The sequence below is a fragment of the Oncorhynchus masou genome, chromosome 10 (genome assembly GCF_036934945.1).
Source record: "Oncorhynchus masou masou isolate Uvic2021 chromosome 10, UVic_Omas_1.1, whole genome shotgun sequence".
NCBI lineage: Eukaryota > Metazoa > Chordata > Actinopteri > Salmoniformes > Salmonidae > Oncorhynchus > Oncorhynchus masou.
Window position 1 is genome coordinate 10,203,073 of NC_088221.1, and position 17,835 is coordinate 10,220,907.

The 17,835-nt window shown below is 41.5% G+C and overlaps 2 protein-coding genes across 3 annotated transcripts in view; one reads left to right on the forward strand and one right to left on the reverse strand.

Annotated features, from left to right (window-relative positions):
- The window catches only part of traf3ip1 (TNF receptor-associated factor 3 interacting protein 1), a 46,477-nt gene extending 38,400 nt beyond the window's left edge, over positions 1 to 8,077 (reverse strand). For both annotated transcript variants that reach the window (XM_064975787.1, XM_064975786.1), the window contains exon 1: positions 7,841 to 8,077. In XM_064975787.1, the coding sequence (XP_064831859.1) occupies positions 7,841 to 7,963 (123 nt within the window). In that variant the 5' untranslated portion in view covers positions 7,964 to 8,077. The remainder of the gene's footprint in view (positions 1 to 7,840) is intronic.
- Positions 8,078 to 10,603: 2,526 nt separating this feature from the next.
- agr1 (anterior gradient 1) lies at positions 10,604 to 17,439 on the forward strand. The gene is made up of 8 exons (XM_064975788.1): positions 10,604 to 10,866; positions 11,866 to 11,976; positions 12,220 to 12,283; positions 15,358 to 15,410; positions 15,672 to 15,748; positions 15,965 to 16,028; positions 16,497 to 16,580; positions 17,244 to 17,439. Exons 2-8 carry the CDS (start codon positions 11,880 to 11,882, stop codon positions 17,291 to 17,293), a joined length of 489 nt encoding a protein of 162 aa, XP_064831860.1. The 5' UTR covers positions 10,604 to 10,866; positions 11,866 to 11,879; the 3' UTR covers positions 17,294 to 17,439.
- Positions 17,440 to 17,835: the final 396 nt, after the last annotated feature.

Here is a 17,835-nt window from a genome sequence, read left to right on the forward strand (position 1 = left end):
TGGAAGTTTGCTTGGGGTCAATGCCTATTTGGAAGACCCATTTGCGACCAAGCTTTAACTTCCTGACTGATGTCTGAGATGTTGCTTCAATACATCCACATCATTTTCCAGACTCATGATGCCATCTATTTTGTGAAGTGGACCAGTCCCTCCTGCAGAAAAGCAACATGATGCTGCCACCCCCGTGCTTCACGGTTGGGATGGTGTTCTTCGGCTTGCAAGCCTCCCACTTTTTCCTCCAAACATAACGATGGTCATTATGGCTAAACAGTTCTATTTTTCTTTTTTTTCATCAGACCAGAGGACATTTCTCCAAAAAGTACAATCTTTGTCCTCATGTGCAGTTGCAAACCGTAGTCTGGATTTTTTTATAGCGGTTTTGGAGCAGTGGCTTCTTCCTTGCTGAGCGGCCTGTCAGGTTATGTTGAAATAGGACCCATTTAAAGTGAATATAGATACTTTTGTACCCGTTTCCTCCAGCATCTTCACAAGGTCCTTTGCCGTTGTTCTGGGATTGATTAGCACTTTTTGCACCAAAGTATGTTCATCTCTAGGAAACAGAAGGTGTCTCCTTCCTGAGCGGTATGACGGCTACATGGTCCCATGGTGTTTATACTTGCATACTATTCTTTGTACAGATGAACGTGGTACCTTCAGGCGTTTGGAAATTGCTCTCAAGGATGAAGCAGACTTGTGAAGGTCTACAATAATTTTTCTGCGGTCATGGCTGAATTCTTTTGGTTTTCCCATGATGTCAAGCAAAGATGTCAAAGAGGCACTGAGTTTGAAGGTAGGCCTTGAAATACATCCACAGGTACACCTCCAATTGACTCAAATGATGTCAATTAACCCATCAGAAGCTTCTGAAGGCCATGACATCATTTTCTGGACTTTTCCAAGCTGTTTAAAAAGCACCGTCAACTTAAGTTTATATATAAACGTCTGACCCATTGGAATTGTGATACAGTGAATTAAGTGAAATAATCTGTCTAAACAATTGCTGGAAAAAAGTACTCGTGTCATGCACAAAGTAGATGTCCTAACAGACTTGCCAAAACTATAGTTTGTTAACAAGAAATTTGTGGAGTTGTTGAAGTTTTAATGACTCCAACCAAAGTGTATGTAAACTTCAGACTTCAACTGTGTATATATACAGTGGGGCAAAAAAGTATTTAGTCAGCCACCAATTGTGCAAGTTCTCCCGCTTAAAAAGACGAGGCCTGTGATTTTCATCATAGGTACACTTCAACTATGACAGACAAAAGGAGAAGAATAAAAAATCCAGAAAATCACATTGTAGGATTTTTAATTTATTTATTTGCAAATGATGGTGGAAAATAAGTATTTGGTCACCTACAAACAAGCAAGATTTCTGGCTCTCACAGACCTGTAACTTCTTCTTTAAGAGGCTCCTCTGTCCTCCACTCATTATCTGTATTAATGGCACCTGTTTGAGCTTGTTATCAGTATAAAAGACACCTGTCCACAACCTCAAACAGTCACACTCCAAACTCCACTATGGCCAAGACCAAAGAGCTGTCAAAGGACACCAGAAACAAAATTGTAGACCTGCACCAGGCTGGGAAGACTGAATCTACAATAGGTAAGCAGCTTGGTTTGAAGAAATCAACTGTGGGAGCAATTATTAGGAAATGGAAGACATACAAGACCACTGATAATCTCCCTCGATCTGGGGCTCCACGCAAGATCTCACCCCGTGGGGTCAAAATGATCACAAGAACGGTGAGCAAAAATCCCAGAAACACACGGGGGGACCTAGTGAATGACCTGCAGAGAGCTGGGACCAAAGTAACAAAGCCTACCATCAGTCACACACTACGCTGCCAGGGACTCAAATCCTGCAGCTGCAGTGCCAGACGTGTCCCCCTGCTTAAGCCAGTACATGTCCAGGCCCGTCTGAAGTTTGCTAGAGAGCATTTGGATGATCCAGAAGAAGATTGGGAGAATGTCATATGGTCAGATGAAACCAAAATAAAACTTTTTAGTAAAAACTCAACTCGTCGTGTTTGGAGGACAAAGAATGCTGAGTTGCATCCAAAGAACACCATACTTACTGTGAAGCATGGGGGTGGAAACATCATGCTTTGGGGCTGTTTTTCTGCAAAGGGACCAGGACGACTGATCCGTGTAAAGGAAAGAATGGGGCCATGTATCGTGAGATTTTGAGTGAAAACCTCCTTCCATCAGCAAGGGCATTGAAGATGAAACGTGGCTGGGTATTTCAGCATGACAATGATCCCAAACACACCGCCCGGGCAACGAAGGAATGGCTTCTCAAGAAGCATTTCAAGGTCCTGGAGTGGCCTAGCCAGTCTCCAGATCTCAACCCCATAGAAAATCTTTGGAGGGAGTTGAAAGTCCGTGTTGCCCAGCAACAGCCCCAAAACATCACTGCTCGAGAAGAGATCTGCATGGAGGAATGGGCCAAAACACCAGCAACAGCGTGTGAAGACTTACAGAAAACGTTTGACCTCTGTCATTGCCAACAAAGGGTATAGACCAAAGTATTGAGATAAACTTTTGTTATTGACCAAATACTTATTTTCCACCATAATTTGCAAATAAATTAATTAAAAATCCTACAATGTGATTTTCTGGATTTTGTTTTCTCATTTTGTCTGTCATAGTTGAAGTGTACCTATGATGAAAATTACAGGCCTCTCATCTTTTTAAGTGGGAGAACTTGCACAATTGGTGGCTGACAATACTTTTTTGCCCCACTGTGTATATATATCATACACTGCAGTTGAGGAGCAATGGGAAAGTAATTCTGAAAGTTCACAAACTTGTAACCCCACTTTTGAGAAAACGGCCATTGAATATTTTGGTACACCTACTGGTGAGCTCCTCTGTCTTCACCTATTCAGCAACCGTCACGCCCTCTTAAGCCTTAACCCCAGCCATCTCTTTAAAGGATTCACATGTGAGGTCATGTGCTAAACAGAGTGAGTAAGGTAGTGTAGTAAAAAACCAAAGACTTAAAAGACTAAAAGTGGTAAAAGTATTAGCCTACAATAACGAAAAACTCCAGGTTAAAATACACTATCTAGGCCTATATCCTAATCGGACTTTGGTGCAGGTAATGTTCTTCACAGTGTCTCTGGTAAACACACACTATATCAAATAAATTCAAAGTTTATTTGTCACATGCACAAGATATAGAAGGTGTAAACGATAGTCAAATGGTTACTTGCATATTTGGATAGTAGCAATATCAAAAATAGAACATGTCTAGATACAAATATTTTATAATTATTAGATGATGCTGACCCAGACACTAGGGGTGTGCCGATTAGTTGGACAAAACAAGTATTGTAAAGGATATGGGTAATTGTTTGGTTGTGATTATGATCAGAGTGTTTTTCCGATCACAGATAATTACAAAAATAATGTTTTTTTGGTGCCAGCAAGCATGTTTCTCATGTGTCAGTCACAGAGTTTCTAAGCCATCCTGTACTGTCTGAGTCAGTCATGTGCGTAGTCTAAATAACTAAACTGGCTAGTTTGCCTGTCTGTAAAGAGAAGGGCGGGCTTTACGTTGATCCGGCTGCTCCGACTGGATACAGTGAAGCTGTATTTCTCTGTCCACTCACTTCATAATTTCACCTGATCACTTTCCTTTTTTCTGTCTGATCATTCAGATTGCTCCTACCTGCTACTATGATAAATCACATGGCGAGGACATTTGCTATTAAATGTGGAAACGGGTAGGGAAAAAAGATAACGCTAATGCGCATTCTGACTGAGTGACAGCAAACTTGGCAGCCCCCTGCAAATTGAGGACACACACACCCCTCCATGTGCTGCTTCTAATCTGCAGTTTTTTTGCAGTGAGAATGTGCAGGGAGGTATTTTGCCAACATCTATTTAGGCATATTAAAACACTTCTGTTTTATCTTATCACGAGTATCATCCAATCCGACGATATAATTATGACTATGAGTATGGCCATGTCAACACACCCCTATCAGACACACTTGATGGGTCACTATTGATGAGCCCTCTAGCTAAGTGGATGGGTCACTATTGTCCAGACATGTACACATGTTCCTAAAATACAATAGATAGCCAGGTGTGTCTGGGAGTGATTATGGCAAACTTGATGGGTCATGTAATCATCTGGCGAAGTAGTCTTTTGTTAAGACATGTAGCTAGCTAGCTAAACAATGAACCATAATCCCAACCCATACGACTAGCAATACAAACTGATTGTCATAGCTAGCCACCATGCATGAAATGCTGTAATAACTTTGTTCAGTGTTAGCTAGCTAGCTAACTAACATTAAACTATAACTAGCAATGCAAATGGGTTTCTGAGATACAAATAATATTACTACACAGGTCATACACGTAACATTAGCGAGCCAGCAAGCTAATGTTCACTTGCTAGCTAACAGTATGCTTTAACTTGTAATGAAAACGACTGACAAAATTAGAACCGTATAATATCTGAAAATGTAGCTTGACTCTTACCCGTATGCATGGATGAACGCTCAACAGCAGACTACAACCCCTTTAACTCATTTTGTTTGTACAGCTTGTTTGGTCCGCATTGTGTCAAGTCACTCCGGATCACACTGACAGTGTGCAGAAAGTAGTCCATCACAACTTTTTTGCAATGATCTGTGTCAACATCGCCTGCTAATTTCAGGGCAGCAATTTTGAGAGCAGTAGCACAACTTTTGCAGTTCTCCATGGCTAACGTTATATCTTTCAAAAAAGTCATAGTAGCAAGGATTATCTACACACACTGGCAGCTCATGTTATAGACAGAAGCATGCTACATGGCAGACCAATCCGAATTAATCTCTCAGCATGTCCAGCCCATCTATTTTCTCAGCCAATCATGGCTAGCGGAAAGGTTCCTGACTTTTTCCGTGGCTAAAGCAACTAGGCTCATAATTAAACAATTGTATTCGTATTTACCGATGGCATACATGTTTGTTATTAAGGCACATGAAAATTCATATCTTCCAGAAGGCATTTCTGCCCCCCAAAAAAGTTAAGATGGCTCTCCTGTGAAGTAGTGATGTGCGACATATGCCTAGCTTCCTGAAAACAGGTCACACATAGGAACAAGGTACACAGGCTCCAGTCCATTACATATTACAAAGGAAGACCCAGCTGTGATGCCTCTCTACCAGACGAACTCAATGGATTTCATGCTCGCTTAGACAAAAACAACACTGAGCCATGCAAGAGGTCCCCCACGGACCCAGAGGACTGGGTGATCTCGCTCTCTGAGACCGGCGTGAGTAAGGTTTTTAAACCAGATCAACACTCGCAAGGCCGCGGTACCAGTCGGTATTCCAGTGAGCGTTATCGGAGCATGCAAAGAACAGCTGGCAGGCATATTCACGGTAATCCCCAAATCTCAAGCTGACCACCATCATTCCTGTTCCCAAGAACTCTAAGGCTACCTGCCACAATGACTCCTGCCATGTCGCACTGCAATCTCCAATCATTAAGTTCTTTGAAAGGCATTGATATTATGTTTGATATTAAAAAAGGCACACTCAGCGATATCACGTAGATGCAGAAAATAAACAGCATAGTGGGTCAATTTCCGCAACAACTAAGAGCCTTGAAATACAAGGCTCAATTTAACCACTGTTTTGGGGCCCTGGCTACCACGCTCTAACAGCGTGACGTGATTGACTCCTGTGCACATGTGCAAATACTGTGTGAAAGCGATGCCTTGCATCTCGCTCATCTCCAAATCTGCGATGCTGCTCGAGGCAACATCCAGTCGCGAAGTCTACCTTTAATAGGCCTGTATTCTTTACATGTTCACTACGAACTATGGCACTCAAGATGCACCTACTGTAATGACATCTGCCTGTATGGAACGTTTTATCTTTGATGCTAATAAATAGGAGAAAGACCCAGGCAAAAATCTGTTTGGAAAGAGGTTTGTGCACGCATTTATGAACACTGGCAATCTCACCTTTGCTAGAATAGCTATCAGGAAGGTTAGCAGCCACCACCATATACACACACACACACATTGTGCAGTCCTAGGCAGGGGTAAACGTTTGATGAGTCTAGCATATAAGGACTGGGAGGAGTTGCGAATGGCCATTGAAATGCATTGAATTTCATGCATATATTGCTATGGTATAAAAAAGTTGAAGTGGTGTCAAGTAGATTCTCAGGTAATCTAGTCTGAAGCTACCCAAAGGTGTTCAATGGGGTTGAGGTCAGGGCTCTGCAGGCCAGTCAAGTTCTTCCATACCGATCTCAACAAACCATTTCTGTATAGAGCTGGCTTTGGTGCAGGAGGCATTGTCATGCTGAAACAAGACAATGCCTTCCCCAAATTGTTGCCACACAGTTGGAAGCATATAATCATCTAGAATATTATTGTATGCTGTAGGGGTAGATTTCGCTTCACTGGAACTAAGGGGCCTAGTATGAACCATGAAAAACTGCCCTAGACCATTATTCCACCTCCACCAAACTTTACAGTTGGCACTATGCATTGGGGCAGATTTCATTCTCCTGGAATCCACCAAACTCAGATTTTTATGTCGGACTGCCAGATGGTGAATTGTGACTCATCACTCCAGAGAACGGGTTTCCACTGCTCCAGAGCACAATGGCGGCTAGCTTTACACCACTCCAGCGGACACTAGGAATTGCGCATGGTGATCTTAGGCTTGTGCGTGGTCATGGAAACATATTTCATGAAGCTCCCGATGAACAGTTTATAGTGCTGACGTTGCTTCCATGGACAGTTTGGAACTTGGTAATGAGTGTTGCAACTCATGATTTTTACGTGCTATGCGCTTCGGCACTTGGCAGCCCTGTTCTGTGAGCTTGTGTGGCCTACCACTTCACGGCTGAGAAGTTGTTGCTCCTACACGTTTCCACACAATAACAGCACTTACAGTTGACTGGGCAGTTCTAGTAGGGCTGAAATTTGACAAACTGACTTGTTAAGGTGGCATCCTATGACAGTGTACGTTGAAAGTCACTGAGCTCATCGTTAAGGCCCTTCTACTGCCAATGTTTGTCTATAGAGATTGCATGGCTGTGTGCTCGATTTTATACATCTGTCTGCCATGGGTGTGGCTGAAATAGCCAAATCCACTCATTTGAATGTCCACATACTTTTGTATATATAGTGCATTTAATTTTAACATGCTTATATTATTGTATAACCCCCGAAAATGTCATGTTGTCATTCTTGTCTTGAGATATGAGTTTGTTTGTTAATCTGAGTCCACCTGTCATTTTGGTGCCATTTTTGGAAAAAGGCTTTGCCATTGACTTGTGACCTTTTGACCCAGAATTCAGACACACAAATTGTAATCTCTCATCAATGGCAAGGCCTACTGACATGAAGCAAAGTGCACTATGCTTCTGACGGTATGTTGTATCATTTGGTATGTTCAGCTCTAAAAGTTGTGTTTATGTGAACCCCCTAACACCATACCTTAAGGAAAGGCAGTTCTATTCCAAACAAGCAATCCAGGTGCATTAAGAGAAACTCATTGACTGTCACCTAGAATAGAAGGTTGGGCCTCATTTCATAACACCCTCACAACACTTGTCCTGTGACAAAACGACATGGCAGTTAGATGGCTAAAGTGAGCAAGTGCAGTGGCAGATATTTCATTTGTTTAATTTAGGAAATATTTTCAACTGCTTCATGATTAAATAGCCAGCTAACATTAGCTAAACTCGCTAGCTAGTTTTTACAGGGGCTAATGTTAGCTAGATGTAAAAATCCTCCAAAAACCCATTTAAGATATGTAGCTAGCTACCTTCGTAACTAGCTACCTAGCTAACGTTAGCCAGTAAAATAATCGCTCACCTCACTGAATATGTCGTGCAGGTATCGAAACGGCGGTTTGGTGAGCAGTTTTTCAGTAAGCGGCGGTTTCTTTATCACTTTCCCCAAAGTGTCTTGGGTCTTTTTAGCCACTGACGCGTTCATAGCAGTTGTTGGAATGATAATTTCCCCAAAAATATTGATAAAAAAATAGGAAAAAGACTGTTTCTCTACCAGCTCTCCTGTCGCTATGTCAATAGCGTCCAATCCCACAATGCATTATTCATCTGAAATGCGCCTGCGCGAAGCGTTCACGGTTGTCAAGCGCCGTTGGCTGAGTATAGCAACAACTAACAATGCAGTAAAAGAACTTGACCAAAACGATGTAAATGTCATGGAAACGCGTGGGGAAATATGCTGTGGGCGAAAGATCCTGAGCCTCCTCATTGCCCCAGAGCGAGATTGGACTACATTTAGGCTATTTGAATATGTGTATTTCACAATGTTGAGGTACAAATCGGAAGTATAATGCTTGTATGGTTGTCAACCCCAATAACCTGTATGTTCATGTAATCTTCACCAATCAACTGCATTGCAGTTTAAAACGACTTCAATTGACTAAGTACAGCACATAGAATCACACAGTGACTTTTTCACTTAACCTAATCAGTGTTTCATCTAGAAATACCTTTTGTATAGTCATTGCCTTTCAAAACGCAATGCTCACAATACTTTTCTTATGATTCTCTTCTCATTTGTTTAAATACATTTGACCATCACTTAATCCAACTGTGCTTATTTGTTAATCACTTATCCATTTGGTAAACCTATAGATGTTAAACTGGCTTGTCTACTATGGATTTTGTGTGTATGTAAAGTATAAACATCTAAATCACTTGTATGATACATGATAACCATACATAATGAATACTCAAAGGGGTGTGTGAACACTTGCAATTTCAACATGGAGCAGGATAGACAGCCAGGGAGAGGAAGAAATCAAAGAGCTCGTGGACAAGGGGCCCGTCAAAGAGTTCAAAGTGGTGGGCATGGGCACCGTCAAAGAGGTGGACATCAGAGAGAGGGAGGCAGACGGCAGGGAACTTTTGTGTCTAATGAAGTCTGGGCCATCGTCGTTGACCATGTGGTAAACACAGACCTTAGCGTGGCAGAGGCTGCCAGATTAGTTTCACCCCAATCCATGAAACACATTTACCTGGTGCCTTTTGAAAGAAACAACGACCGGATGAAACAACTGTGGGCTGAGTATGTTCAGGTACAGCACTATATACTGTATTACTGTTGCTATTGTGCTACTTCACAATATCATATTGGAACTATACTGTAAAAATAACTAAACAAAATATATTTTTAGAGGGTGACGGTGCTTGATGCTGCTGTGAACCATCACAAGTATATCTTTGTTGATGAAGCAGGCTTCAACCTGGCCAAAACTCGGCAACTGCGGGCAGAACCTCATGTGCAACACATCTCCATGTGCTTAGCTATCTCTGAAGATGGTGTGGTTAGACACAGGTTATTACTTGGATCCTACAGCGCTGTACACCTCATTGTGTTTCTCAATGAAATTGAGCAGGCCTGTCAAGGTGAAGGGGTCACCTATGTCGTTGTGTGGGACAATGTCAGGTTCACCATGCAGAGGTGGTTCAGGCATGGTTTTCAGCCCATCCCCGATTCGTGACCCTATACCTGACCCCATACTCTCCTTTCCTCAACCATATTGAGGAATTTCTTACAGCATGGCAGTGGAAGATAACCATCCCCATGAGCGTGACACCCTCTTTCGGGCCATGGATGAGGCCCGTGACATCATCAATGCAGACCAATGTCAAACTTTGATTCGCCATGCCAAAAGTTTTTCCGGCTTGATGCAAATGAATCCGTGCTAAACGTTATGTTTTATTTTCATTCATTTCATTTGTTTAATTTAATTTCTTACATTTGATTACAAACAGTACACCTATGTTTTGTTTTGTTGCATGAATGGGTTTTGGGGGATGTCTTCAGTGATCACATCTTTGATTACACATTGGATAGATATTATGGAATTTATAGATTTTCTGTCAATTTTGTTGGGTTACATAAGTATATTGCCTAATATGAAAACTGTGTAATCTACTGTAATTTACAGTACTGTAGCCTTTTACTTTCAGAACTTTTAAGGGCAATTTGAAACACGTATCTAGCATTGTTTGCTATTGGATTAACTGGTTGTTAAAACGACTAAATTGAAAAGATCCCATTATGTTGTGTTTTGGTGATTAAACCAATGTTCTCATTACATTTCACAAGAAACATATATATTTGAATCAATGGTTGTGCGGTGAGCGACGTTAACTGTCCAAATGAGTGCACAATGACAGGTTTTGAAGACTGGCTGCATTACAAATGTGACCAGTTTGGAGTTTTCCGCTAAGAGTTGTGAAAATGTACCACATACGAGTTTCTGTAAGACACATATTCAGGATTCTGTTTGAGACACTCAAGTTGTAGGTTAATGGTCACTAGACTTGAAGCTGAATGTTATGGATTATTCTCACATCTGTGGATAGTGATTGACGCCAGACAGAAGGTTCAAGGACCGAGGACACACTGATTATTCACTGTTGTATTTTAGTGATGACATTCTGTGGAGACGTGTGATTCTGTAGCAGCTGACAGTCACTGACTTTTGTTTTGACTTCCTACGAGCCTCTTGGTCTGGTGTTTACAGAACTTTTGGTCCTGTCTGATTAGGATAAAGGGCCTGTCTCCAAGAAGCCAGTTAGACATTTTATCTTCTTCTGTGCTGGGTTGTGTATCCCTGTTGCAAATTGTAATAAATTGGATAGATTTTTGATTGACTTCAGCAACAACTTATCTCCTTTTGTGAAATTCCTATTACAGTGTATTTGTGTGCTTACAATTCATTTGCTTTGTTTCATGTAATGCCAATCCCATACCTGTTTGGTAAGTCCTGTTGTCTATAAAAAGACCTGAAAATCAAAACCAAGTTACTGTCAGCTTGGACGTTGGCTCCAGACACTCCTCATACGCCTGTGCAATAGGTAAGATATTTATATTATTGAAAAACATTTCTCAGTTGAAACCTGTACTATTATTATGTTCACTTGGTGCAGCATTTGAATAATCTGGGTAGCGTATACGCCTATCGGTGTCAACATTCAGTAATGTTTAAAACCTTCCTTTTCCCCCTGGCCATTTGGCCAAAGAAGAAGCAGACTGACAACCAAATGAATGGTTTGAAGTTGTGAATAAATTAACATAATCTACGCTAACTCTAAAATGCAGTATACCGGTACAGGATTTTGTTTTAGCATTTAGAAACAATTTAGAAATATACCTGTATCATTATCGGGAAAAGGAATACTTTAAGGAAATAGGACACTTAAGCAAACAAGTTTGGCCTGTTTTAGTAGGCATATACAGTAATTGGGCATATTCATTAGGAAATTGTGTAGAAATAGCAACAAAAAAAAAAATCAAAGTTTTTTCGAGAGGGTCCCTTTTTAATGACACTTCACTTTATATGGGCAAGAGTGATAGACAATATACAAATGTATTAGATTGTTATATGACCTTTCACTGTGCCATTTAGGCTTTAAGTATTCTAACACATGCATCATTGTAATTAAACCGGTCAATCCTGTTCTGACACACAGCCTGCAAAGTCTTCATTCATTGCTCCATTGTCAGATCCTAAATCAAGATCCTTGGCATGCAGAAATGATTTTGAGGTCTATAGTCTATAGACCGATTGTCGAAACATAGTTGAGTAAGATCTTCACCACCCTATCATAAGGAAGGTTTACTCTAATTGTGACTGACTGGTAAAATAAATGTAATCTGGCCAGTACACCTGAGATTTGGTGCGAGATTTGGATATTATTAAGAAGTTGGCTTTTGCATAGGGCATTGTAGTTGAGAATCTGACCACCACTTTTGGTAAGGATTTTGATGAGATTTTCTTTAGTATAGGGTACCATGTAACAAAAAAAGATGTTTAACAGGTAGACTTGACTTTTCTCTCCCTCTCTCTCTCTCAGAACTGGTGAACGCCATGTATCGGTGGTCTCTCTTTGCTTTGCTCTTTGTCACCTGCATGGAAGTGTCCATACAGAAGAAAACAAAGAAAGGCCCTCAAACTCTCTCAAGAGGTAAGACTTAACATATCTCACCTCCATTGGACTTTACTACTAAAAACAGCCCCTCGTCCGCCATTACATTAACACCAAATTAAAGTCTGGTCCAATCTGGTCATTTGTAGCTCAGTTGGGTTCCATTTCCGTTTCCAACCATACGCAAAATGTATGCACGCATGACAGTAAGTCGCGTTTAGATAAAAGCATCTGCTAAGTGGCGTACATATTTTATTATATTAATTTTTTATTCTGCCTCAGGATGGGGGGATGACATTACTTGGGTCCAGACCTATGAGGAAGCCCTGATGACAATGACAGAAAGGTAAGACAAGACAGAGATATTAGACAAAATACACAACAAGACATATCACATTGCAATTGTGTTTTTTGGTTAGTGGCGTACATTTGAAAATTAGAACAATCTTTCAATTGTCTCAGTGAAAGATTTTATTATAGCTACACTATATATACAAAAGCATGTGGACAACCCTTCAAATGAGTGGACTCAGCTATTTCAGCCACACCCTTTGCTGACAGGTTTAAACAATTCATCAAATGTGTTAATAAAGCCCTTTTTACATCTGCCGATGTCACAAAGTGCTATACAGAAACCCAGCCTAAAACTCCAAAGAGCAAGAAATGCAGATTTAGAAGCACGGTGGCTACGAAAAACTCCCTAGAAATGCAGGAACCTAGGAAGAAACCTAGAGAGGAACCACACTCTGAGGGGTTGCCAGTCCTCTACTGGCTGTGCCGGGTGGAGATTATAACAGTACATGGTCAAGATGTTCAAATGTTCATAGATGACCAGCATGGTCAAATAATAATAATAACGGTGGTTGAAGAGGTCAGCACCTCAGGAGTAAATGTCAGTTGGATTTTCATAGCTGATCATTCAGAGTTAGAGACAGCAGGTGCGGTTGAGAGAGAGAGTCGAAAGCAGCAGATCCGGGACGAGGCAGCACGTCCAGTGAACAGGTCAGGGTTCCATAACCGCAGGCAGAACAATTGAAACTGGAGCTGCAGCATTACCAGGTGGACTGGGGACAGCAAGGAGTCATCAGGCCAGGTAGTCCTGAGGCATTAGCCTAGGGCTCAAGTCCTCCAAGAGAGAGAATTAGAGGGAGTATACTTAAATTCACACAGGACACAGGATAAGACAGGATAAATACTCCAGATATTACAGGCTGACCCTAGCCCCCGGACACAAACTATTGTAGCATAATTACTGGCAGCTGAACCAGGAGGGGTCGGGAGACCCTGTGGCCCTGTCCAACTATACCCCCGGACAGGGCCAACCAGGCAGGATATAACCCCACCCACTTTGCCCAAGCACAGCCCCCACACCACTAGAAAGATATCTTCAACCACCAACTTAATATCCAAGGCTGAGTATAGCCCACGAAGATCTCCCCACAGCACGAACCCGAGGGGGGCGCCAACCCAGACAGAAAGATCACGTCAGTGACTCAACCCACTCAAGTGACACAACCTGGGGCTGCAGGTAGCCTAGTGGTTAGAGCATTGGACGAGTAACCGAAAGGTTGCAAGGATCGAATCCCTGAGCTGATAAGGTACAAATCTGCCGTTCTGCCCCTGAACAAGGCAGTAAACCCACTGTTCCTAGGCCATCATTGAAAATATGAATTTGTTCTTAACTGACTTGCCTAGTCAAATAAAGGTACAATTAAAATAAATAAAAAACTCTTAAGGACAGCATGGAAGAGCACCAGTAAGCCAGTGACTCAGCCCCTGTAATAGGGTTAGAGGCAGAGAACTGCTGTGGAGAGAGGGGAACCGGCCAGGCAGCGACAGCAAGGGTGGTCCGTTGCTCCAGTGCCTTTCCGTTTACTTTCCCACTCCTGGGCCAGACTACACTCAACTGTAGGACCGACAGTGTCTTGCAAAAGTATTCGTCCCCCTTGGCGTTTTTCCAATTTTGCTGCATTACAACCTGCAATTTAAATGGATTTTTATTTGTATTTCATGTAACGGACATACACACAATAGTCCAAATTGGTGAAGTGAAATTAAAGTTTAAAAAAATATTTTAAAAATAAAAACAGAAAAGTGGTGCGTGCATATGTATTCACTCTCTTTGCTATGAAGCCCCTAAATAAGATCTGGTGCAACCAATTACCTTCAGAAGTCACGTAATTAGTTAAATAGAGTCCACCAGTGTGCAATCTGTGTCACATGATCTGTCACATGATCTCAGTATATATACACCTGTCCTGAAAAACCCCCCAGAGACTGCAACACCATGAAGACCAAGGAGCTCTCCAAACAGGTCAGGGACAAAGTTGTGGAGAAGTACAGATCAGGGTTGGGTTATAAAAAAAATATCAGAAACTTTGAACATCCCACAGAGCACCATTAAATACATTATTTAAAAATTGAAAGAATATTGCACCACAACAAACCTGCCAAGAGAGGACCGCCCACCAAAACTCACGGACCAGGCAAGGAGGGCATTAATCAGAGAGGCAACAAAGAGACCAAAGATAACTCTGAAGGAGCTGCAAAGCTCCACTGCAGAGATTGGAGTATCTGTCCATAGGACAACTTTAAGCTGTACACTCCACCGAGCTGGGCTTTACAGGAAGAGTGGCCAGAAAATAGCCATGGGGAAGGCCCTTTCCTGTTTCAACATGAAAATGGCCCAGTGCACAAAGTGAGGTCCATACAGAAATGGTTTGTCGAGATCTGTGTAGAAGAACTTGACTGGCCTGCACAGAGCCCTGACCTCAACCCCATCGAACACCTTTTGAGAGAAATTGGAATGCTGACTGCAAGCCAGGCCTAATCACCCAACATCAGTTCCCGGCCTCACAAATGCTCTTGTGGCTGAATGGAAGCACGTCCCCACAGCAAAGTTCCATCATCTAGTGGAAAGCATTTCTAGAAGTGTGGAGGCTGTTATAGCAGCAAAGGTGGGACCAGCTTCATATTAATGCCCATGATTTTGGAATGAGATTGACAAGCAGGCGTCCACATACTTTTGGTCATGTAGTGTATCTGCTTATGTCACAGTCCTATCCTCACAATGATTATGTCACTATGCCCCATTAATTCAATAACCCCAGAGAAACAAATCAAAATGAAACTGAAATCCTCATATTTACTCAGTGGCTGAATCCCAAATGGCACCCTGTTCCCTACAAAGTGCACTACGTTTGACCAGAGTCGTATCAAATGTAGTACACTGAATAGGGACTAGAATGCCATTTGGTACTGGCACAACCTATGTGCTCTCATATATCCTTAATGACACTCAGACCTTGGGTTTGCTATATTCCCAGAGACATTCTTTGCTTCTCTGTAAGCACATCTGCCCACCGCCTATTCTGCAGTGGAATGTGTTAATCTTTTGACCGTGTCCTCGTGTTCCAACAGTAAGAAGCCCCTGATGGTCATTCATCACATGGAGGATTGTCCTCATAGTCAAGGTGATAACTGCTGTGCTTTTATACTCACACATTCTTCATCTAACCCCAGTGGGCCCCCAAACCAAGGTCTTTTGTTGCCTTACAATTCATTCAGGTCTCTTTGTATCAACATTTAATTGTATTCTCGACATGATCATTTGTAAGTGCTTGAATGACAAAAGGAGTTGCAATGCATATACAAATTCCACTTTATGAGGATAAAGTGTCAAGGTTGAAGGTGGGATTCTCACTAACTGTCCTTCTGTCACGGCTCTTTGACAGCTCTGAAGAAGGCGTTTGCTGCTGATAAAGCCGTACAGGAACTTGCCCAAGAGGATTTTGTCATGCTCAATTTGATAGTAATGATCTTTTTAATGCTTTTTCAACATGTTCTCATTGGAAGCAATGCAATTTTAGGGTTATAACCATGTTCCAATCACAGGTAAAACATTGAATCATGCATTTCATTATTTCCTTACCTGTAGATACATGTTAGATATTAAATGTTAAGGTGAGATGATAGATGTTGATTATTATAAATGTATGTTTTAATGTAATTTGTATATCTTTTTCAGCATGAGACTACAGACTCCAATCTGGCACCAGATGGCCACTACGTTCCAAGAATTCTCTTTGTTGGTGGGTCTTTCTTCTCCCATGTCATCTGAGGACATCTCTCAATTAGGAAATAAATCTCCATTCATTCTGAATCCCCAGTACATCCCTCTGTCTAATGCTTGCCGTGAGATGCTTGATGTGACTGCATTCAGTGCCTTGTATAACTTTAACTTTTAATTAGTAGCCATTAGCCTAATAACAATCAGACAACATACATTTTTGATTAAGGGATCAGTCTAATGTATGAGTCGCCATAGTGTTAGAAATGGAATCGTATGAATAAAGCATCACAGTCTAGTTATTCGTGCACCCATAATGATGTGTTCTGGTTGAAAGGAACATGTGGCTGCAGACATTCTCTAACACCCAACCCTGTCTGGAATGTATAACTTCTGCTTTGAAGCTTTGGCATAGTGCTCCTCCAAAATTGATAACTGTCTCTGCAACCCCCATCCCCCCCTCTCTCTCACACACACCTTTTTTCTACAGATCCATCCATGACTGTGCGTGCTGAGCTTGTTGGGAAGTACAGTAACCACATGTTCACCTACAAGCCGAGCGACATCCCGTACCGTGAGTGTACCGCTTCTTCTCTTCATCCCTAATGAGGTCCTATGAGATTCAGTTATCCTCCTGTTACGTGCTAAACACACACACCCACATCCCCAATTTTTTTTTCTTACATGAACACAAACTGAACTTACTTATTAATAGGTTCTACTCTTTCTTCCTCCACCTCATCCACTAACCATTTGAGACAGAGAGTTGGGAGATGCAACCACAAAATAATGAGAATGCTTCAAGGATAGTTCTTAGCTGGAGAAACGGTGGGCGGGTGAGGGGGTGGGTGAATACTATATGAAAGTTTTACTGGAAGAGTGTGTCGAAGTTTTCTGACAAAATTGCTGAAGAAGTAGGAAAGAGTGTGATAAATCCAGGCGTCAGTTGCTCAAATCAAAATCTGAAAAGTGAAAGCATGATTATTATTATTATTATTAGTCAAGAAATTAAGCAAATTATTACTGTAATTGCTGGAAGTTTAAAATAATGAATTGTTTGGTCTATCTAGACTACTAACAGAATTTGTAAAGCAAGGTTGGGGTCGGGGCCATTTCAATTCAGTCAATTCTTGAATTGCATTCCCATTCTCTTCATGACTTGAAATGGAATTGAACCCTTCCCTGGTGAATGGATTTTTGCTCAAGCTTCTTGTCTATTGTGCCCCTTTCTCCACAGTGGCCGAGAACATGAAGAAAGCCAAGCGTCTACTGCACACTGAACTGTAACCTCACAGCCTTTTCAATAATGTACCCATAATCTACTGGGTTCCTCCCTGTTCCAGAGAGGTTCACTGAGTCTTGGACATTCTTATGTTTACACAGAATGTATACAACAGATAAATCAATAAAGATGAATGACAGTGTGCACTAAATTTGACTCCAAACGCTAAAACAGGGGAAAAAAATGTATTTAACTAAGTTATATGGGCATTCTCTGAGGGCTGTTGACATGACTTTGCTATACATTTTTTTGCAGACTGTAGGAGGATACACATATGTGTAAAAATATCAGACTTCTATCTGCTCAGTGCTTAATACATTTATAATGAAGGCATGTATACAGAAAAACACTGTAGACTCTATTCGGTGTATCTCAATCCCCCTGCACATACCTAACAAACCCCATGTTTGCAGGGCTAACACCAAAGACACTCTAAGTCAGGGTTTCTCAAAGTGGGGTCCATCTGTGGCCAGATCTTAAAATATATATGGGAGAAACTCCCCAAATATAGGTGTGCCAGGCTTGTAGCGTAATACCCCAAAAGATT